Source organism: Podarcis raffonei, chromosome 1 (genome assembly GCF_027172205.1).
Source record: "Podarcis raffonei isolate rPodRaf1 chromosome 1, rPodRaf1.pri, whole genome shotgun sequence".
Classification (NCBI taxonomy): Eukaryota; Metazoa; Chordata; class Lepidosauria; order Squamata; family Lacertidae; genus Podarcis; species Podarcis raffonei.
Genome location: NC_070602.1, coordinates 62,315,896 through 62,327,472, shown reverse-complemented (window position 1 = coordinate 62,327,472; position 11,577 = coordinate 62,315,896). Strand labels below are relative to the sequence as shown.

Sequence of the window (11,577 nt, the reverse complement as noted above, 5' to 3'; positions counted from 1 at the left end):
TGTGTAAACTTGAAAAGATTACAGACCATGGTCCTGATATCAATATGACCTAACAATGGAATGGCACTATGATCAGGTTTGCTTGGAAGCATCTCAGAATGCCATTTTATATGGGTGATGCTGAATGTGTGCCTTTGGCATAGGAAGAAAGGGTTAAGTAGGCTGCAGAATATTGGGCTTAAGGAGCAATTTGCTAGAGAAGATCCACATAGAGGACCATCTTCTTGCTGTATCAAAGCTAGCCCAGCTTCCAGCATAGTTAAACCAAAAATGGTGGTCACTATTGGAATTAAGGGTTAAACATGCACTTAAATTTCTCTAAAACATACATAGGTTTTAAGTGTGCTTGACTTTGGCTGAATCATATCAGGGGTTTCTGTAGGATTTGAATAAACTTTGGCTTTTTAAAGAAACCATTGGATGGATTCAAGCCAAGAGTTCAACATTATTTTCTTTAAATAGAATTTACAAGTTACATTTTGGCCAGAGTCCTGACACTTAAGTAAATTGACACTCATGTTTTACCACTGTTTTTCAGGAAGCTGAAAGAAAAAAGTTCATGCTCTGAGCTCTGAACTTTTAAAAAAAGAAGTCTGATACTTTTATAACCAAAGGAATGGCAAAATTCATTATCATTGTAACAGAACTGTAAATGTTTGTAATCAATCAATTTTATTACAGTGTACTATTATTGCAGAAGGATTAGCCAAAGGAGGCAAAGTATAATGGAATGCTGTACTCTAATTATAACTGTCAGCAGAAAACTTTCAAGTGCACTTTGTCTTGGTCTGCTGGATCCTTGGTAACTCATCTTCCAAAACAAAATGTTGACTTTTGAGACAAGGTGCTCATCAGTGAACACAAATGTAGGTGGAACAGTGCTGTTTGGCAATACAGTGGTACCTCGGGTTACATATGCTTCATGTTACATACTCTTCAGGTTACAGACTCCGCTAACCCAGAAATAGTGCTTCAGGTTAAGAACTTTGCTTCAAGATAAGAACAGAAATCGTGCTCCGGTGGTGTGGCAGCAGCAGGAGGCCCCATTAGCTAAAGTGGTGCTTCAGATTAAGAACAGTTTCAGGTTAAGAACAGACCTCCGGAATGAATTAAGTACTTAACCCGAGGTACCACTGTACCATCATGTCCTACTGAAATAAAGGAAACAGTAGTCATGACAAAACTAAGTTTGAGAGGTTATAGCATAGCAAAAAAAGGTAAAGGACCTCTGGACAGTTAAGTCCAGCCAAAGGCGACTATGGGGTGCAGCACTCATCTCACTTCAGGCCGAGGCAGCAGACAACTTTTCAGGTCATGTGACCAGCATGACTAAGCTGCTTCTGGCGCAACTGGACACGGTGACGAGTACCAGAGTGCACGGAAATGCCGTTTACCTTCCCATGGCAGTGGTACCTATTTATTTACTTGTGTTGGTATGCTTTCGAACTGCTAGGTTGGCAGAAGCTGGGTTAGAGCAACGGGAGCTAGTGTTATTCAACACTTTCCAATTCATTTTACCATCATTTTCATTACCACAAATGATGGGTTGGGAACAGTGGGTTTGTTGCACTAGAGAACCAAATCCACTTTAATTTTGCAATCTGAATTTGCTGGTATGTAATTGAATCCCAGCGCCAAAATACTGAGTCTGGAAGCGACCTGTATTTTTAAAGCACTCCTTTATAAAAAAAACTTTATTGGCTTGGAAACTTTTACATTCAAATTGAATTAAATCTTATGTTAAATGAAAGAAACCCCTTGATGGGTTGCTGCTCAGATTTTTGCAGTGCTGTCGAAGGGGCAAAGGAAACTACTAGAATGACATAATTAAAATGCCCTCCAAAACAGGACTTCAACATGTTTCTTTAAATATTTATTAGAACCATACAAAGACAGTATTCCTTCTTAAATGTAGCTCATATTAACTTTGATTCTGAATTAAATAGAACAGTTGAAATTAAAATCAAATCGAAACCAATTCTCCACCATGCTCTTTTGCTATTGTCTAGGGGCACAAATGATTCTTTTGATAAAAAAAAGCTAGCAAAAGTATGGCAACATGAAAGTTACTGGTGTATTAGAACAAAAAAACTTAACCAGGTCTAGGCTGCAATACTAAGCATGCTTACATGACAGTTTCACAAGGAAATAAGTTTAGAAGGAGGAGGAGAAATATATTTAGGAGCTGATGTTGTTATAAAAGAAGAAATAAGATTATGGAATAAAAAGAAATGTGTCCTTACACTGTGAACAGAACAATGGGATAAATAATCCTTATTCAGGTGGTCACACACATAGATAATTGCTGGCTCCAGCTTCTGCATGCATTTCACATGTCCTTTGTGGGTACTGATGGTTTACAGCAGGGTGGGGAATTTTTTTTCAGCCCAGGGACACACTGCCTTCTGGGCAACCTGCCATGGGCCATGGGCCAGTGGTGGGTGGCGGCAAGATGAAAGTGGGTGGTGGCTACACATGCCCTTCTCCACCCAGACAAGCAAGAGGCATTATTGGAGCTCAAGGGCAACCCGCCCCTCCATCAGAAAGGGGTAGGGTCTTGGGAGAGTTCCATAGATAGAAAGTCCTCGAGGGCCACATTTGGCCCCCATGGGTGTTTCCTCATTACTGGTTTGCAGGTGACCATACAAAATGTCCTGTTTTTTTTATTACAATAGAAAGAAAAATCACAGCTTTTAGTTTGAGCTACAAACTGCTTGCTCTGGAATAATCTCAGCAAAATGCTGTTTGTGTCCCAGGAATACAACTAAAGTTGCAAATTTGCACGGTTAAGCTGATTAAGCCCAACAGACCAACTATATGGAAGAACGCAGTCCAATTTAACTGCAGCCTACTTCATGATATGACAAGATGTATAAATTATAAGCACACATACCATGGATCTTATGTCTTGTGTAAGTGTGCACAGGACTGCAACCCATGCCAATTTCACATGCTGGTTGAAGTGAGCTGTGGGCCATGCCCATATCTGAGTGAATCAGAAAACAAAAGGTAAACCAGGGCAAAATGTGTGACCACATATACACACCTCAGTGTGGATTTAAGACTCCTTGTTTTATCCACATATGGCTGTTGAATTTGTATTTAGGGGTGTGTTTTTTAGGGGGGCAGTTTCTGGTTGAAAACAGCAATAGAAAATCCAAATAAGAATACATTATTAAAGATACACAATGGAATACAAAATAGTTGTTAAATATTAGAATGCTTAACTTAATATGTCAAGATTTCACGTATATTTGTTGCATACCATTTACAATGTATACTTTCAAGAAATAGTAAATTTAATAAATACCACCCTGAAAAGCAAACTCTTATTAGAGGGTGTCTCATACCTCTCTAGGGTATCAGTGGAAATGAAGCTAAAGTAAGCCTGCTTCTGGATAACCCAGTATTATAATATTTTTCTCATTATGTGATTTCTTACTGCTTTGTCACATGGTTGAGGACACATAGCCAGTTTCTCACTAATGCAAGCATAGGTAAGAATAGTCAAATGCCTGGGGTTGGCCCTTATAGATTGTCGTTCAATCAAGCGGGAGCACAATGTGACCAGTGGTGCTGGTTTACACATAATAAACATGGTATGGGGCAAACCATTGCTGGACCACTCATGCCTGCAAATTCACAAGCAATCCTTCAAGAGTCACTAGTGAAATCACAACATGTTTCAGAACTAGATGACTGAGCACTGCCCAGGTTAATTAGTTGACTTGACAATGACAGAAGGAAAGCCAGCTAGCTTCTGATATAAGGGTTATCTTACAGTGCAATCCTGTATTTTTCTGTTCAGAAGCCAGCCCCATTGAGTTCAATGGGACTTAACTTCCAGGTTAGGTGGGTGGCAGTGCAATCCTAAACTCAACTCTCCTAGGGAAAAGCCCTTTACTTCTAAGCTGACATGTAAATAAATATATATAGAATTAATGGCTAACTTGAAAAGGTACTTCCAATACTTGATATTTAATGCAGTGATCTTAAAAGAGCAGAATCAGGTAAGGGCTAGTATTATGCAAGGTACCAGGAAAAGGAATAGGTGAAGGAATGAACCATGCACTGAGAGCACTGAGATGTGTTTGGTAAAGAATCCTGTGGTCTTTACAGCACCAAGCTGTTTATTCAGAAGCAAGTCCCACTGAGTCCAATGGGGCTTACTTCCAAGTACGTATGCACAGAACCCACAGCAGGGTTTTCTTGAAGAGAGATGTAGGTAATGAAATGGCTGGAAGACTAGAATATTTTTTGGTATGAGCTTTCGTGTGCATGCACACTTCTGAAGAAGTGTGCATGCACACGAAAGCTCATACCAAGAACTAACTTAGTTGGTCTTTAAGGTGCTACTGGAAGGAAAAAATTTTTTTGTTTTGACTATGGCAGACCAACACGGCTACCTATCTGTAACTGGAATATTTTTGGGAGGGTAAGAGCGTCTGCAAATTCATCAATAATTTCCATCAAGCACGTGTTACATTCAGTACTATGAAAGTACAGAAGATGGAGAGTAGTATTTTAGTATCTGAACAGATGTCTTAGGAATGCCTTTTATTCCAGACAAAACAGCCCCCTTGTACACAATACAGCCAGTTATTTCCAAATACCTCAGCTCTGCAGAACTGTGTCACAGGCACTGCAATTGCAGAGCACCTCTTATTGCTTAACATGGCAAGTGAAATCCCTACAGTACAAGCAATTAGGAAACAGAGCAGCTAGAGGAAAGAAGTGTGGTGATAGTGATGATGTAGCAGAAAGGGGAAAGGATTTGCAGCAATGGAAAAGACTATTGCTATTTGGAGTCAAATTACTGCTGGGAATTCATATATCCCAGGTGGCTACACATTGAAATAGAAAGAAAGTCTTCTTCTGCCCTGCTGGCTCCAGGAGCCTTACGCTCATCCACTGAAAGCCTGAGGAATTAGATTCTTATTGTTTACCTGTACAGTACCTGAAATTCCTGGTGTAAAAGAAGAGTCAACAGGATTTGTCACCTTCTTTTAGAGTGGAAATCTGAATACCTCCGTTCCATTTTATTCTTAAAGGTTACTTGGAAGCGTTCCCCTGTCTTTTTTTTTCAAAGGGTACAAAATTACCTGTTCTGAGCTTGGAGTAATGTTGCCAGAAAGCCCTATTTTGGTTTTAAGGACTGCCCCTTAGTATGGAGCACTGCCATTCCACATAAGAGAAGAAATGTTTTTTTTAAATGTTACAGCTCCACTAGAAAACCACTCTGCGGACACCATAGCAATTACTTTTTATATTTAGATCTGGCAAGTTCGAACTGTCGATGAAGGGAAGGATGGCTCAGATTCCAATCTCTCACTGTTGCTGGCATTCCAGCTGGGCTGTCTCCCAGTGGGCAGGAAATTTACATCCTGGAGGGAGCCAAGCTAGACTCAACAGTAGCTTCCAACTACGCGAAATCCTTTTACAGAATTTAAAACAATTCTTGCACAAAAGGAAAGAGGAGGAAAAGGATGGGAGTCACTGCTTCAAGTTTGGCAGAGTTTGTCAGGCAGGCCCTAGGGTTTCGTATCATAAAGACTGTCACTTGTTTTAAAAAGTGCCTAAGACACAAACCCATATTTGATAGAACAAAACCCTTGATATCAGAATGTTCACAGCTCCAGCTCACCTAATTTTGCAAGTTTAGAGGAATGTAATCAGAAGTACACTAAGCACAGTTGTGTATTCTGCACTGAGTAAAGGTAGCACAGGAGAGATGATGGCGGCATGGGAGAGATGAGATGATGAAGCTGTTACTGTAGGTATTCTCCAGACTCTATGACTGGGATAAGTGTTAAATATGGTAATGAGGTGGGAATTTCGAGAGAGAGAGAGAAGGCTATATTCTTGCAGTCTTGTGTGATATGGATGAACACCACACCCTTGTACTTTGCCAAATAAATAGTTTCCACATTCTGGCTCCATACAACCTCTAATGAGTATTTGAATTCCTGTTTTTCCCAGCACACACTGAAAGGATGGGAAACTTATTCTCTTACTTCTCTTGAGGCCTCATACAAAAGTTTGCAGCTACCTCTCTGGAAATGTTTACAAAAGATCACACCCTTCTGCTCCTGATTATGGAACCTAAAATAACTCCTTGATTTCATACTCAGAATCACTAATCAAGATTTAAAAAAACCTCCATGTCAGCTATCAGCTGTGAAAGAGTGGAATGAAACTTCTCTTTAGCTATCCTTAATTAAGTCTGACAGGTTTACAAAAGGGGGTAAGGAGCAACAAATTCCCCAGTCGGCCAGAGAATATGAGGATTGCAACATGATTTAACAACTATAAGTTGACAGACAATTAAGACTTATGACCTGGGGTGACCCTTGCAATAGTCTTGGACAGGTCACTCAGCTTCATCTCTTCCAATATAAAAGGGGCAAACAGTGGTCTACCTCACAGGTTTGTTGTGAAAACACAACCCATGAACAACTGGCTGCAGTTGGGAGGATGCTGAGAGCAAGGTCCAAAAGCTGTTAGCAAGTCATTATCTTTTGGCCTCAGCGACTTACTTCCCTGGGTTACTGACCACAACTGGTTTCAGAGTGCCTAACTCTGCTGAATTGGGACTGATTGCAAAGTTTTCCCGTATGTCCAGGACTATCTAATAATATAAATACTAGTAAGACTCGTGGGATAGCTGTGCAACCCAGTTATCCACAACTGAGCTACTCTTGGTTGTGCAGTAGTGCAGGCTTCAAAAGCTGCTGACAAGTCACACTCCAGCCTCCATATCCACATCTGGAAAATGCATGCATAAGTAATCCACCAATGGGGTTTTTTTAGCCAGCAAGGCTGCAGTTCGATATATGCCTTCATGGGAGCATGGCTGGCTGGACTCAACAGATCTTATTTCCAAGCAGGCAGGTATAGACTGCCCTGTTAATTACTTGCACCTCCCTTTTACACATAACCCTCAAAGCAGAGGATGAACACAACACAACCAGCTTGTAAGCCACCTCTCCCCCACCCACAGGATCTATGTGCATTCAACAGCTGTGTGACAGGCAGAAACCCAACAGGTGCAGTTCTTTTAACACAGAGATGTAACAGTCACCTGCTGAGTTTCTGCAAGTCAGAAAGCTGGGAAAGGCACAGGAGCCTGTAAGCATTATTATTATTATTATTATTATTATTATTATTATTATTATTTAAAAAGCAAAACAAAACAAGTATTCCAGGCCATTTGGGGGCCTAAGGCAGAAATGGCACCCTCCGTGGTGGCAAATAAAATAAGACAGCCCAATTAATTGCCAGCTTGCTGTCCTTTAATATAGCCCCACAACAACCTGTCCCCTGAGGAGAACCACCGCCTCCCGGGTTCCTTTGCACTTTCGAAGTGCTATGCGGGAAGGATTATATGACTGACAAATCACAGTCGCCGTTTCGAATAGCAGGAGAGAAGGCGCGCAAATTACGCGCGCGGAGGCTTTCCGCGCCTTGGTGAGCTGTTGTGGGGCGGCGAAAGGTCCCAAGTGGAGGCGTCGTCGTCGGCGTCCTCCTCGTCCTCCTCAGCCTTTGAGGTACTCGGTCTTGAGGCGGCTGAGGCGCGTGCCGTGGCTGCGCACGGTGAGCGCGAGCAGCTCGTACTTGTCCCGGAGGCCCGCCGAGACGGCCAGCGTGTCCTTGAGGAGGGCGCGCGCGTGCACGAGCATGCCGGCGAAGTCCTCGCTGAGGCGGCTCCCCTCGCGGCTCTCGTGCTCCTGGCCCTGCCGGAACTTGTTTTCCAGCTCGCCCAGGGACTTGTCCGAGTTGGCGTAGGCGTCGCCGATCTGCGTGGCCTCGCGGCGCAGGTACTTGCCGTAGCTCTCCTCGCCGTCCAGGTCGTACGAGATGCTCTTGCGGATGCCCTCGAGCACCCGCGCCGCGTCCTCCACCTGCCGGCCCAGGACGGTGAGCTCCTCGCGCAGGGTCAGGCCGGGGGCCGCCGCCGCCCGCTGCTCCTCCTCGGCCGCCCAGCAGCGCCGCCGCTCGCTCACCCTGAAGAGCAGCTGGCACTTCTCCGGGTCGTCGTTCTCCTCGTAGTCGCCGTCGGGCACGAAGTAGTGGTGCAGCGTCCCGTTGGACATCTCCGGGTACAGCGGCCCGTCGAAGTAGCCGCGGCACACGCTGCCCAAGCAGCCCAGCAGCCCCACCAGGCGAAGCCCCAGGGGCAGCCCCATCCCGGCCAAGATGAGAGGCGGAGAAGCGGCTCCCCGACGGCGGGCGAAGGCAGACGGCGGCGGCGGAGCGCGGGAGATCAAGTCCTCCTGCCCTCCGCGCGGGGCTTCATTGGGGCTCGCGGTTGGGCTTCTCCTGAAAAAGATCTCTCTCGAGTCCCCCACGAGATCGTCTCTAGTCCTGTAGGTGGGAATGTGTGCGCGGGGAGAGAGCGAGCGAGCGAGCCCTAGGGAGGAGTTGCTTTTTATTTCTTTCCCTCCAAGTTCCCCATGCACCTCCAGCACGTTTTTCCTCCTCCCTCCACTCTGCCTTCCAAGTAAAGAAACGTGCGAGCAAAAGCAGAGAGAGAGAGAGAGAGATTCTAGCTAGACCTGCCTGACGCCGCTTGGTTTGCTACCCTTTTGCTGCTGCATCTGGATTGGTGGTGGTAACACGGGATCTTGGCTTTTGGCCGTAGGATCTCTCTCTCTTTCGCTCTCCCCCTCCCTCTCAAATTACAACCACCGGTCCCGTCGCTTCTGCAAAAGTCCAAACGCCAAGTATGGAAGGAAGCCTTTAGACCTCGGTGCCATTGTTAAAGCAACAGTGTCATCCCTTGTGGAAAGCTGGACTTGGGCGCGGGGGGGGAGCGGTTGGAGAAATAAAGGGTTGAGGGGAGATCCCCAATTAGTTACTCTTGAAGAAGGCAGAATGCATGCCAGGCACAGCAAAGTCTGGGAGAATGCCAGTAAGATTTCCAGCAGAAATCCCAAGCAAGCCCCGTCAACTTATTTTGTAGACAGACATCTGCAGAAACAGCAGTATTTTGGGATGCTTGCACTAGGGTTGGGTGGTGAGCACTTTGTAATGTATTGTGCCATGCACACGCCACACCACAACTGCAACTCCTTTGAGAGGAGGAGGGGTTTGTGATGTCATGAAATTGAACGAAGCAATTGCCACATGGTTCCAGATCAACGTGACAGCTGCTTGTGTGACTAGGTCTCACCTGAGCCCCACTTTTTCAAGTTTTTAATTAAAAATTAACCCTGGCCCAGGGTTTCCTTTGAAGGCACACATGGCCACCACCTTGCTGAAGGTAAGCACACACAGGTCTTCCAGCCAATATAGCTGGAAGAAAGATGTAAAAACACCACTAACTGACATTAACAATAACCGTACTCATCAATCCTAACTTCAGCATATGGAATAACATGTGCAGTAGGTATTTCAACAAAGATCAGCAATTAGGAAAGGGCAGTGTGAGATCTTCAGACTACTGAGTAGTAGAAGCTGAATTCTTGTCCTTCCTTGCAGGATCTACATTTATTGTCCATGTGTTAGTTCCCACATCACAGGAAAATAATTTAAGAGTGTGTGAACAACTGCAAAAATATAAATGATTTCTCCAAAACATAGCTCACACAAACAATAATTTCTGACCAGAAAGCCAACACCACAGGGCATGCCCACATCATGTGCCTCAAAGAGGTGTTTTTAGTATTACACTGCCAGCATCTACAGTTCCCTCCTATAAAGGCACTGTGATGTCCAAAATACCCAGAGCATCATCTTTTGTTGACTCAATCTTGATTTTAAATTTAAAGATGGTAAAGCAACTTCCCATGGACTGAGCTGAATGAAACATTCATTAAGTTCCTGAGCATCCAATTTACAACAATTCAATAAACATTTATAAACAACTAATATGACTTCAGCTTTCTGCAAAGATTTAATTGTTTTCTCAAGCAATGTAGGGAACGTTGAGGCACACAAAGCTGACGATCCATAAATAGATGCTAAAAGGTACTGCAGTTGAAGAAGATACAGTGCTGGCACTCAGCACTAGCTGGTAAGTGGTATCTGGACCACAAAATGAAAAATGACAAAAGTTCTCCATCAGATCCTCATGAATATATCCCACTATCAACCCACTTTTTCCACAATAAGGACTTTGTCTCTATTTTCACAGTGTGCTGCTTTGCACTCCATAATGGAAGAAAGGTGAGGTATACGTTTAAGAAAATACACAAATAGAAAATTTATTTGCCCTATATGCAAGAAAGCACACAAAGCCAAAAATGAGAGTAAGGGAAGGAAAGAAAGCAACGGTGGTGTAGTTTTAAGTGGTGTGTTATGATTGGGAGGACCCAGGTTCAGATCCCCACTTTGCCATGAGACTGTCAGCCATTGAGACCTTGAGCCATTCAGTATAATCTACCTCACAGGGTTGTGAAAATAAAAAGTCAGTGGTGGAGAACCATTACTTCTTAGGGAGGTCTATACATGGAATAAGTAAAATAAGGCAGTAACTATACATAGCTTTAAAAATCTTAATTTGTAGGTAGACTGTCATAAGAAAGTTTGGCACAAGTTGCTCAATCCAAACAGTTTGTGTTGCAGGGTTGGGAAGCTGCCATCTATATGCAACCAAATGGGTTTTAGGGATTTAAGCTTAACCCCATTGGCTCTAGAATAACCCTAAATCATACACCCATTGATATGTCCATGGATTTCAGTGGATCTACTCTTGAGTATGACCTAAAAGAATGCCACCCAATTATTTAATGCATGAACTTATTCTTTAGCACAAAACCCAAAATGGGATGGTTTTAGAAAGACTTTAGTGGAAGGTAGTGCTACAACCTAGAAATACAAGGCACACATTGTAGATAGTTACATATCAACTTCTCCATGATCCAGTTTTCAAGGGGCATTAATAATGCTTTGCCAGTTTACAAGGTCCAGAGTGGCACTGCAATTGCTGCCCAGTTGGTGCTGACATGTGACAAGGCCCTTTAATTGGTGGTTCCTGGGTTGTGGAATCCACAGTCAAATGCAGACCACCAGCCATGTATATTGGTCTCTAAAAGTTCAATAAAATTTTTGTTGTTTGCCTGGGACTACGAAAAGAAGGTTTGCTAAGCACCTCTAAGGTTGATGAATCATAAGTTGTGCAACCTCCATAACCCATTCATTTCTAACTGATTCCTCACCCTTTGCTTGGACTTTCCAAGTCTGGTTAGAATATTGAAAGTAGGGAAACTCAATTAAGGACAAAGGTCAGCGACAAAGGAGCAGACAAAACCATATAGGAGTTACTCATAGAATTATAGAGTCTTAAGTAACCTCAAAGATAGTTCAGCCCAACCTCCTGCTGACACAGGAAACTCACTGTGAAAATGGGTTACAGGAAACTGCATTTCTTCTACCAGGGCAAGGAAAACTGGCAATACACCAATAGGAGGAGACTGGATGTGTGATGATAGGTAAACGGTGGAAGCGTTTAGGTGTCTATCAAATGGATGTTATGTGACATCCAGAACAAACTCATGCGTTAGGTGACTAGAGACTTAATTTCCAGACTCTCTCTCTCTCTCTCTCTCTCTCTCTCTCTCTCTCTCTCTCTCTCTC

General features: G+C 43.6%; 1 protein-coding gene across 1 annotated transcript; it reads right to left on the bottom strand.

Moving 5' to 3' along the window:
• Nucleotides 1–4,424: 4,424 nt before the first annotated feature.
• FIBIN (fin bud initiation factor homolog) lies at nucleotides 4,425–8,995 on the bottom strand. Its single transcript, XM_053389494.1, has one exon. The coding sequence runs from the start codon at nucleotides 8,184–8,186 to the stop codon at nucleotides 7,536–7,538; it is 651 nt and encodes a 216-aa protein (XP_053245469.1). The 5' UTR covers nucleotides 8,187–8,995; the 3' UTR covers nucleotides 4,425–7,535.
• Nucleotides 8,996–11,577: the final 2,582 nt, after the last annotated feature.